The sequence below is a fragment of the Oncorhynchus tshawytscha genome, linkage group LG26, assembly GCF_018296145.1.
Source record: "Oncorhynchus tshawytscha isolate Ot180627B linkage group LG26, Otsh_v2.0, whole genome shotgun sequence".
NCBI lineage: Eukaryota > Metazoa > Chordata > Actinopteri > Salmoniformes > Salmonidae > Oncorhynchus > Oncorhynchus tshawytscha.
In genome coordinates, this window is record NC_056454.1 from 11,384,559 (window position 1) to 11,396,574 (window position 12,016).

Here is a 12,016-nt window from a genome sequence, read left to right on the forward strand (position 1 = left end):
TCCTCCAGCGATTCTTCCCTATTTCTCTCTGTCTGCAGTGTGTACTCACTCTTTCTTCCTGGCTGACTTCCTCTTCTCCTCGTTGACCTCGTGGTTGGGGTCGCGGAGCTTCACCTCCCCAGGATCAGTCAGGCTGGCTGGGATGATGTCCAGCTCCAAGTCCTTATTATCCTACCAGAGACAGAGGGAGCTCTCAGCACACACCCCAAATGGCACCCTATTCCCTATGTAGTGCACTACTTTTGACCAGAGCCTTATGGACCCTGGTCAAAGTAGTGCCATAACATAGGGAATAGGGTGCCCTTTGGGACGCATAATTAGAGTCATGTTATATTCCCTTCAACATGGTCCTTGATGACTCAGCATCCAGCACTCTGACATCAAATAGACTTTTTGAGAAAAAAAAACTCTCTTTCAAGTAGAGGAGAAATCAATGCCTGCGTGTCGAGATGAGGACAGGGCTTCAAACTGAGATGTGTTAGGTCTTGCCCCCGGTTTTCCTCGACCCAAGGCAGTAGAGATACTAGCTATAGTAAAGGTATTGTATTGAGCTCACTGGAAGCCGTTTCTTTGTGAGACAGTCACACTTACAGTTGAAGTCGGAAGTTTACATACACTTAGGTACACCACTCCACAAATTTCTTGTTAACAAACTATAGTTTTGGCAAGTCGGTTAGGACATCTACTTTGTGCATGAAACAAGTAATTTTCCCAACAATTGTTTACAGACAGATTATTTCACTTATAATTCATTATATCACAATTCCAGTGGGTCAGAAGTTTACATACACTAAGTTGACTGTGCCTTTAAACAGCTTGGAAAATTCTAGAAAATGATGTCATGGCTTTAGAAGCTTCTGATAGGCTAATTGACATCATTTGAGTCAATTGGAGGTGTACCTGTGGATGTATTTCAAGGCCTACCTTCAAACTCAGTGCCTCATTGCTTGACATCATGGGAAAATCAAAAGAAATCAGTCAAGACCTCAGAAAAAAAATTGTAGACCACCACAAGTCTGTTTCATCCTTGGGAGCAATTTCCAAATGCCTGAAGGTACCATGTTCATCTGTACAAACAATAGTACGCAAGTATAAACACCACGGGACCACGCAGCCATCATAGAGCTCAGGAAGGATACGTGTTCTGTCTCCTAGAGATGAACGTACTTTGGTGCGAAAAGTTCTAATCAATCACAGAACAACAGCAAAGGACCTTGTGAAGATGCTGGAGGAAACAGGTACAAAAGTATCTATATCTACAGTAAAACAAGTCCTATATCGACATAACGTGAAAGGCCGCTCAGCAAGGAAGAAGCCACTGCTCCAAAACTGCCATAAAAAAAAACAGACTACGGTTTGCAACTGCACATGGGGACAAAGATCATCGTTTTTGAAAAAATTTCCTCTGGTCTGATGAAACAAAAATAGAACTGTTTGGCCATAATGACCATCGTTATGTTTGGAGGAAAAAGGACAAGGCTTGCAAGCCCAAGAACACCATCCCAACCATGAAGCACAGGGGTGGCAGCATGATGTTGTGGGGGTGCTTTGCTGCAGGAGGGACTGGTGCACTTCACAAAATAGGTGGCATCATGAGGTAAGAAAATGTGTGGATATATTGAAGCAACATCGAAAAGACGTCAGACAGGAAGTTAAGGCTTGGTCACAAATGGGTTTTCCAAATGGACAATGACCCCAAGCATACTTCCAAAGTTGTGGCAAAATGGCTTAAGGACAACAAAGTCAAGGTATTGGAGTGGACATCACAAAGCCCTGACCACAATCCCATAGAAAATTTGTGGGCTGAACTGAAAAAGCGTGTGGGAGCAAGGAGGCCTACAAACCTGACTCAGTTACACCAGCTCTGTCAGGAGGAATGGGCCAAAATTCACCCAACTTATTGTGGGAAGCTTGTGGAAGGCTACCCGTAACGTTTGATACAAGTTAAACAATTTAAAGGCAATGCTACCAAATACTAATTGAGTGTATGTAAACTTCTGACCCACTGGGAATGCGATGAAAGAAATAAAAGCTGAAATAAATAATTCTCTCTACTATTATTCTAATATTTCACATTCTTAAAATAAAGTGGTGATCCTAACTGACCTAAGACAGGGAATATTTACTAGGATTAAATGTCAGGAATTGTGAAAAACTGAGTTTAAATGTATTTGGCTAAGGTGTATGTAAAACTTCCGACTTCAACTGTAAGTGTATTTGCAGGACCTTTCTACTGGGGAGGTGACCTCTAAGGGAGTTAGTCCTTCATCTGCTGCTGTTGTTATATCTTTACATTGAAGGGAGCACAAATTATAAATATCATATGTTGGACAAAATTTGTTTCGTTTCATATGTCCTTTGAAAACACACTCATTAGCAAGAGAAAGACTAAGCCTAATTAGTTGACAGGGACTGTTATGTTATGTTGATGAATGAGCATTCACAGCAGGTGGGGTTAGCCCTAAACTCTATAGGGGCCTTACAGGGGCCCTCCAGGGGGCCTTACCTCAGAGCTGATGCCCAGTGATTTCTCCAGGCTGGAGCGATACTTCCCCATCCGGAGGGAAAAGTCTCGGTAGCGCTTGTCCACTGTGGTGACCCACTTCTTCAGCTCAATGACGTGCACATGTCCCTTCTCGACGAAGCTGTCTGCCAACTGAATGAGGAGCTTCACCTTCTCCTTGGTTTGCTGTAGGAAGCCCACAGAGAGATGAGTGTGTGTGTGTGTGTGCGTGTGTGTGTGTGTGTGTGTGTACACATAGGTGAGTTTGCATATATGTGTGTGTATTACAACATGTGTGTGTGTGCATGTAAGCATGATTGCGTGTGAGTCTTTCAATAATCTGTAGCCTCCACACTCCCCGTCAATGTCTAGGCTGACGCTTGAGAGAGTGCAGACATCCCTCAGGAGAGATCTCTTAACACCTGTTTGCTGCCTGAACCACTGATAATGCATTCGCGGGGAAATGCATCAGCAAGTGAAATTAGGAGGCTGCAAATTGCACAGAACAAAGCAGCAAGCATTGTTTTAAGGTGGAGATATGGTTATTTTGTTGTAGTCATGCGCAATGCTCTTGGTTGGTCATCAATCAACAAGATAATTGAAAAAAACATGCTTATTTTATTTCATAATATGCACCATTTAAAACGGCCAAACTCTATTCACAATGGTATTCAGTTGGTAAGAGACAGACATTCAGTAAATACTAGGAATAGATTGTCCACCATCTATGTGTTATCCAGACAGAAAGGAGAAATAGGCAAAATAACATTTTGATTTAGAGCAATAGAGAAATTGAATAATTTAACTGAGCAAACCAGAAACCACTCAATATATAAATTTAAACAATACTTTAAAACCATTTAAATATAACACATAGAAATGTTGTGTTGGACTATAGCAGATGAAGAATCAATATCTTCTTAACAGGTTTAACAGGTATTATTTAACAGGTCAATATGTTAGTGTATCATGTCTGTTTGTAACAGTGTGTTTATATGTGAAAATGTGTTCGTATTATAAATTGTATTTTAATGTTTAAGGACTCTCGGAAGATTAGTCCAAATGAGGACTAAAAGAGAAGTGTTTAGTGTTTAGTGTAAGTGTTTAGCTAATGATATGCAGGTAGAGGGTCAGCAGTAAGTGAGGGAGTCAGAGCAGACTCCGAACAGTAGCTCTAGGGTTGTGTCCCAAATGGTACCCTGTTCCCTATGTAGGGCACTTCTTTTGACCAGAGCTCTGATCAAAAGTAGTGCCCTACATAGGGAATAGAGTACCATTTGGGAAGCAGATTTGGGATGCAGACTATATCTGCTTCCCGGCACCAGCTCCATACCTTGGCGGAGACTCGGAATTCCTCATACTCCTTCAGTAGTTCCTGACTCCTCTCGCCGCTCTCTCCAGGGGAGGTGTGAGTGGAGAGGTAATACTCTCCTGTTTCCTGGATCCAGTCTAAAGCCTGTGGAGAGAGACATGGGGGGAAATTAGTGAAGTGAAGAGCTCCCTCATTCCATATTCTTCTCTTCCTCTCTGCATAACCTCTATCTTTCAACGTTGGCTGTGCTGGCCATCGAAAGCAAATAAAACCCCCACGTATTCCTGGCTGGGTCCAGTCCAGGAGGCCAGATGTTATGGACATGCAGTAAAAACACAGCACTCGGAGTGCTTGGGCTGCGTTTAGGAGAGCTCACCTGTTTGGCGCTGCGTTCAAACACCACGTACTGCTGGCACTGATCCAGCCGGCGTTTCTTCATGGTCCAAAAGTGCAGAACCCGGTTCTCCCTCTGGAGTAGCTCGTTGAGGATGGCTAAAGAGGAGAGGGAGGCCCGGGAGCACAGAAAGAAGTTAGCAGATCTTCAAATCACATTTTATTGGTTGCATACACATATTTCGTATATGTTATTGCAGGTGTAGTGAAATGCTTGTGCTCCTAGCTCCAACAGTGCAGTAATAACTAACAGTGGTGAATACTCCAGAGTTTCAAACAAAACCTCACTAGTCAATATAGAAACATAAGAAAGTAAGTTTAACTGAAAGTAAACTGAATGTGAAAATAAGTATGTACATTTCCTAAAGAAGAGGAGCCTGAAAAGAGTTATAAGGACTCGTGCTCAGAAGTCAATTTTGTTCGTCCCAAATGATACCTTATTATTCCATATAGTGCACTACTTTTCGCCAGCCCTGGTCCAAAGTAGGTGTGCATTGAGTGTGGGAAATGCTCTCTACAAATGAAATATTATTACTATTAGCTGCTATGTAGGGAATAGGGTGCCATTTGGGACAAACACCATGCTAGTCCAATAAGGCTGTTGTGACTGACCTTTAACCTGCTGCTCAGGTCCTCTGGCATGGCCTGACGCACCAGGTATACCCACATTATTCCTGTGGATGTACTTCAGGAACACCTCAGCATTTCTCCTGGCCAGTGTGCAAGCCTGTGGCACAAGAAAATACATTGTCGAACAGGTTCCTTGCAATGGACAATGTATCCACAACTACCATCCAAAATACAATGAGAGATTAGGATATTGCATGTGTATCTATCTTAAGACAACATACTGTTCATTCGGTAAGTATTCAGACACCTAGACTTTTTCCACATTTTGTTACGTTAAAGCCTTATTCTGAAATGTCCTCATCAATCTTCACACACATTTTTGCTAATTATAAAAATAAATGAAAAACCTTATTTACATGAGTATTCAGACCTTTTGCTATAAGACTCCAAATTTAGCTCAGGTGCATCCTGTTTCCATTGATCAACCTTAAAATGTTTCTACAACTTGACTGGAGTCCACCTGTGGTAAATTAAATTGATGGGACATGATTTGGAAAGGCACACACCTGTCTATATACGGTCCCACAGTTGACAGTGCATGTCAGAGCAAAAACCAAGCCATTAGGTTGAACAAATTGTCCGTAGAGCTCCGAGACAGGATTGTGTTGAGGCACAGATTACTGGGTACTGAAGGTCACCAAAAACACAGTGGCCTCCATCATTCTTAAATGTAAGAAGTTTGGAACCACCAAGACTCTTCCTAGAGCTGGCCACTCAGCCAAACTGAGCAATCGGGAGAGAGAGCCCTTGGTCTGACAGAGCTCCAGAGTTCCTCTTGACAGCCCGCTTGGAGTTTCCTAAAAGGCACCTAAAGACTCTCAGACCATGAGAAACAAGTTTCTCTGGTCTGATTAAACCAAGATTGAACTCTTTGGCCTGAATCCCAAGCGTCAAGTCTGGAGGAAACCTGGCCCTATCTCTATGGTGAAGCATGGTGGTGGCAGCATCATGCTGTGGGGATGTTTTTCAGTGGCAGGGACTGTGAAACTAGTCAGGATCGAGGGAAAGATGACCAGAGCAAAGTACAGAGAGATGCCTGCTCCAGAGTGCTCAGGACCTCAGACTGGGGTGAAGGTTCACCTTCCAACAGGACAACGACCCTAAGCACACAGGAAAGACAACGCAGGAGTGGCTTCAGGACAAGTTTCTGAATGTCCTTGAGTGGCCCAGCCAGAGCCCGGACTTGATCCCGTCCTAATATCTCTGGAGAAACCTGAAAATAGGTTTCCATCCAACCTGACAGAGCTTAAGAGGATCTGCAGAGAAGAATGGGAGGAACTCCTCAAATACAAGTGTGCCAAGCTTGTAGCGTCATACTCAAGAAGACTTGAGGTCGTAATCCCTGCCAAAGGCGTTTCAACAAAGTACTGAGTAAAGGTCTGACTACTTATTTAAATGTAATAACCTGTTTTTGCCTTGTCATTATGGGGTATTGTGTGTAGATTGATGAGGGATTTAAAAATATATATATTGTAGAGTAAGGCAGTAACGTAATAAAACGTGGAAAAACTGAGGCGGTCGGAATACTTTTTAAATGCGCTGTGGATACATCACTGTCAACATGGTTATTTGTTTTTGTTTGACAACAAGTAAACTGGCATCCACAACATGTCCTGCAAGAGGTGGACATGTATTCCAGCTCTGTAATGGGAAAATAAATATGTAACCAAACAGCTACGTGTTGCAGAATAACGATGAGCTCTACTGAAAAGAATCAGACAGACAGAACAGCATCAGTTCAGGGTCTGTGAATATGCAGCAAATGAATGATCAATAGAACATGGGTTACGTCCCAAATGGCACCCAATTCCCTATAGTGCACTACTTTCCATGCATCACTCATGACTGTTTTGGGAAATGTGTTCCCATCCCCCTGGGTGATTCTTAGGAGCTGGGGGGAGTAGGGTGAAGTTGCCCCTAGCTGATCTTGGGTCAGCTTTGCATTTCTCCCATATGGGGAAGCTGATCTTTCCTGCATTTTCCTAGGTACAGATATAGGATCAAATTCCTCTCCCTCAATCCTACCCTTAACCATTAGTGGGGGAAATGCGGAACTGACCCAATATCAGATTCCAGGGGCAACTTCACCCTCCCCAGGGAGGCGTCAGAAACACTTCAAAAAAGTAATGAAAATATAAGGCCACGTTATGGCTGAGAAGAACCAGCCGGAGTAATGGCAGCTGGTAGAGCTTTATGAGTTAATGCAACATGGTGGCAACTTTAAGACACAATAACTGTTTGAACAGTTTCATACTACAGCGGATGAAAGAGCGGAAGGAGCGCGGAGGTGTGGAAATGGACAGCTACGAAGAAGGAAAGGAGCGGAGTGTAGAGGGAAGCAGAGTGCTGAGAAAGATTGGCAAGTACAAAAAGAAAAAAACATACTCCGGTAGGTCAGAAATTGAACCTGACGAGAGTAAAGATGAATTACCTACGGTGGCAGGTGTGGTGAAGACCACAGAGTTCAAGACTCGCCCTGATGATGACAAAGATGATTCCGGTGCAGTAGGAGTGAGATTTTTGGAGAGAATGGATTGCCTTCTGGCTGATCCATATGTGGTGTCAGGTTGGGTGGAGAAGAGGTTGGGGACTGTTGAATTGGTGAAAGTAACTCGAAGTGGACTCGTGATTGCTTTTTTGTGTGTCTTCCGTCCAGAGGGAGCGGGTGCTCAGCACAATGCGCCTCAGGACAGGACCTGTGACTTGCTTTGATATGGAGTGGGTTGCTGTTGAAAGGAGTGATAACTGGGGTGGCATTTAAATGTTGAGGAGGATCAACTGAAATGGAAGATTGCCGGTGTTTGTGACACCCGCCGTTTGCTGTGACGCAGACACGGTGGAGAGCATGGTGAAACACAGAAGACACCATCTGTCCTGCTGAGTTTTGATGCAGAGTCTTTACCCGACAGTCAAGTTAGGAGGTTTCAGTTATCCCGTGAGAGCTTTTGTCCCGAACCCATTACAGTGTTTTAGGTGCCAAGCTTATGATCATGTAGCAGCAGTGTGTAGGAGGGAAATTCCTAAATGTGAGAAGTGTGCAAGAGGGCATGAGTCAAAGGAATGTGTAGTATCATTGGAAAATGCTGTGTGTGTTAATTGTAGGGGTACCCATGTTGCTGGAGATCAGAAGTGTCCGGTGAGAGAAAGATAGATCGAGGTTGCCAGGGTCAGAGTAGTACAGAAGATGTTGTATGCTGAGGCATTGAAGAAAGTAGTAGAGGAAGATGGTACATCGTGAGGGATCCTAAAGGGCTCCCTGTGAGTAGGCAAAGGGCAATAGAGAGTGACAGGAATAACATGTGCTTCAGTAAGGTTGGCTTCTTAGCCATGGTTATCAACACAGAAAATGTACTTAACAAAATATAAATGCAACATGTAAAGGGTCCCAGAAATTCCCCCTCAAAAGTTATTTCTCTAAAATGTTGTGCACAAATTTATTTAAATCCCTGTTAGTCAGCATTTCACCTTTGGTAAGATAATCCATCCACCTGACAGGTGTAGCATTTCAAGAAGCTGAATAAACAGCATGATAATTACACTTGTGCACCGTGTGCTGGGGACAATAAAAGGATACTCCAAAATGTGCAATTTTGTCAGACAACAACACAATGCCATAGATGTCTCAAGTTTTGAGGGAGTGCACAATTGGCATGCTGATTGCAGGAATGTCCACCAGAGCTGTTGCCAGAGAATTTCATGTTAATTTCTCTACCATAAGCTGCCTCCAACGTCGTTTTAGAGAATTTGGCAGTACGTCCAACCGGCCTTACAACCGCAGACCACTTGTAACCATGCCAGCCCAGGACCTCCACATCAGGCTTTTTCCCCTGCGGGATCATCTGAGACCAGCCACCTGGACAGCTGATGAACCTGAGTAGTATATCTGTCTGTAAATAAAGCTATTTTGTGGCCAAAAACTCATTCTGATTGGCTAGGCCTGGCTCCCCAGTGGGTGGGCCTTACTCCCAAGTGGGAGGGCATAGCCCACCCATGGTTGCGCCCCTCCCCAGTAATGTGAAATCCATAGATTATGGCCTAATGAATTGATTGAAATTGACTGATTTCCTTATATGAACTGTAACTCAGTAAAATCATTGAAATTGTCACGTTGCGATTTTGTTTCTTCAGGTGGCAGCTGCAGAGAGGTACTTGGGTGTATGAGGTTTTACTGCAGAAGAGTTACAAGGTGTGTTGAACGATAGTGTCCCGCCCTGTAGGATCAGATAGGGCCAAGTAGTGGAATAGCGTGTGAGGCTTTATTAATGGGTGTAGGGTTACTTGGTAGGGCAATATTTCTTCCCTTTCCCAATGATTTTTCCCTACCCTATTAGTTTCACAAAGTGTAATGAATTTACACTCTAGAACAGTAGGCAGATACAGCCCACACATTAGGCGGTGGTGACGGTTAGCTAGCTACGTTCATCTGTTTTTTGTTAACATTGTAGCTAAATGGGAATGCTAGCTCGCTACTTAATTACTCGTACTATATACTAATTGTCTGTGTTTGTTTGTTATTTTCTTTGCAGAAGATCATGATATACCGGCACAGACAAATGAGGCACAGGGAAAAGGGCGCCATTTGAGACGGAACCATTCTTCTCTGCTGTACCTTGAGGAAGGCTTCCTTCTGCTCCAGGTGTTTGCTGATGAGGGGGATGACATGGTCCGTCTCAGCCATGGCTCCCAGCTTGTCATGGCCACCACACCAGTCCTCATCTCGCCTGTACTCTTGCTCCAGACTCTCCAGCACACTGCATACCTGAGGAGGGCACAGTCGTCTCAGTTAGTCCTCACAATAGGTCACACACAGTTTCGAGGTGCCAAGGAACCAGAAGTACAGCCGTTATGCAGCCTTTTCCGTCTTTGAGTTTAAAAAAAATAAAAATAATAATGTACCTTTATTTAACGAGGCAAGTCAGTTAAGAACAAATACTTATTTACAATGACGGCCTAGGAACAGTGGGATAACTGCCTTGTTCGGGGACAGAACGGCAAGATTTTGACCTTCTCAGCTTGAGGATTCGATCTAGCAACCTTTCAGTTACTAGCCCAAAGCTCTAACCACTAGGCTACCTGCCGCCCAGTTTAACCAAACACAAAACCAAATCGTCCTCTGTGTCTTTTTATTTTATTAAAGGAGTGGGAATTCATATTTTTTTCTTGTTTATTGAGGATATAGCTAGAGACAGGATGATGTGATTAAAGAGAGAACGCCTCTCAAGTAGGCCCTCCAGGCCTCCACCACCATTTGTCTTAATGGATGGGAAATGCTTGAGGCGGTTTTTGAGTGATTCAGCTAAAACTAAAAACAATTCAGGGAGCACTGCGTGTGGGTGGGGTGGACACACACCTGCTCTGAGGTCTTGTAGAAGGCCACAGAAGCGTTGACCAGCTTGAGTCGATCCTCCATCTTGAGCATGAGCTGCTGCCAGTGCATGGCCACCTTCTCGGCGCAGGCCCGTATGCCGTCCGGGTCAAAGTGGCCCGCCTGGAGCATGACCTCAGCCTTCTGCTGCACCTGCAGGGCACTCTGGTGGGTCTTCTGGAGGGAATTGGCATGAAACAGGGACTGAGGGGACAGAGAGAGAGATGGTTGTTTAGGGTCAGGGTAAGTGAGGGGTCAATGTTACATGATCGTGTCTTAATTGTAATGTACATGGTAAATATGAAGTTTTTGAACATGTGCTTTTAAAAAAAAAATGTTTTTAACATGTGCTAAGACTTGAGATAGTTTCATGTTTACATTTTTCTTCTACAATGATGTTTTTTGGGGGGGGGGGCTGAGAGAACATTCACTAAGTGCGTCATTGGAGCATGTCGAAACTGATAGGTTCAAAAGAAAGGGTAGCGCTGCTCTCGGATCAGCTTTCCACGTTCAAATCTTGCCTTAATTACTTCATAATACTGATGAAGGATCAGCTCCTAGAGAGATATTATCACCTATGGCTGCAAATACAGAGGTGGCTTATTCTAACGCTTACCCAATAATGATGCTCTAAATCACATATTTGGCATATCGTTGCGCATGTTGTTACACACCATGAAATATATTGAGACAGAAGGCTACAATTTGCATGACTTCAATATGATTTCCTATAGGCCTACTGTATTAATCTTTTAACGTAGTCATCTCGGTTTTCATTTGAAGCATGTTTTCATCCCTCCGCATGTTTAACAATGGCAAAGACGTTGGCAACTTTGTATCTGTTGTCAACTTCCGAAGTTTTCAGCGGTCACAGAGAGACAGACGAATGTCTTGATTCTATGTTTGGCAGAGAGAGGGGCAAAAAAAAGCATCTAACAGCTGTTCTACGTTGTCTGAGGCAGGTGCTAAATAACAAGCGTTTTTCAAGTTTCAACTTTTTCGAGCTGTTTCCCAAAAATGTACGGCTCGAAAAGATTTAATGACGCTCCTACGATGGTCCTAATTATGAACTTAGCCATAAGATGCTTTTGGGAAACTGGGCCTGGTCAATAGTAGTGCACGGTATGGGAAATAGGGTGCCATTTGTGATGTACCCTAGTCTGCCGACTTCCTCTCCTATTTTTTCATCATCTCACATACGTATGTCCTCTAGGAAGGAAAGATTCAGTTGTAACCGTGTCAAACGGCTGCCTGTTTCTGTTGCTTGGCTAGTCAGCATTATCACAAAGGAAAAAATACATCTAAATTTAAGAGACACCGAATGCACGTTTTTACAAGTGTACTCAATCTTACGGAATTCAACCCTGACAGGCAAACTACCATGTTGTGCTTTCCCTGCCAGATCCAGGCCTGGTTGACAACTATAAATTCACCAGAGATAACCAACGCAGGAGAAACGGAAAGGATGCAGTCAAGAGCCATTCAACATTACTGCACTTACACAAGAAGGAATACAGTATTTAACTTTTAGTTATTACTTTTAATCAAAAATATGATGATTTGTGTATTGTCAAAAACAAAGCAAAGTTCAGGAATTGTCTCCAAACAGAATGCGATCAATTGAGTATGTCTTTTGAATTGAGTTTGAAAATTCCATTTGAAATATTTATTGAATCGGTACAACAAGGCAATGTACCGTTACATAACAAACATGGACTTTCCTCGCTGGATGACTCCTGTTACCCAACACTATAGGCCTTCCTACACTATACCATGGAGTATGCTTGCGCCCTAAATGCCACCCTATTCCCTT

General features: G+C 43.4%; 1 protein-coding gene across 2 annotated transcripts in view; it reads right to left on the reverse strand.

Annotated features, from left to right (window-relative positions):
- Positions 1-12,016, reverse strand: part of LOC112225162 (kalirin) — a 288,186-nt gene that overhangs the window by 91,575 nt on the left and 184,595 nt on the right. For both annotated transcript variants that reach the window (XM_042306448.1, XM_024388841.2), the window contains exons 17-23: positions 10,189-10,407; positions 9,448-9,597; positions 4,821-4,935; positions 4,192-4,307; positions 3,837-3,959; positions 2,507-2,689; positions 50-171 (exon numbers count right to left, since the gene is read on the reverse strand). In XM_042306448.1, the coding sequence (XP_042162382.1) occupies positions 50-171; positions 2,507-2,689; positions 3,837-3,959; positions 4,192-4,307; positions 4,821-4,935; positions 9,448-9,597; positions 10,189-10,407 (1,028 nt within the window). The remainder of the gene's footprint in view (positions 1-49; positions 172-2,506; positions 2,690-3,836; positions 3,960-4,191; positions 4,308-4,820; positions 4,936-9,447; positions 9,598-10,188; positions 10,408-12,016) is intronic.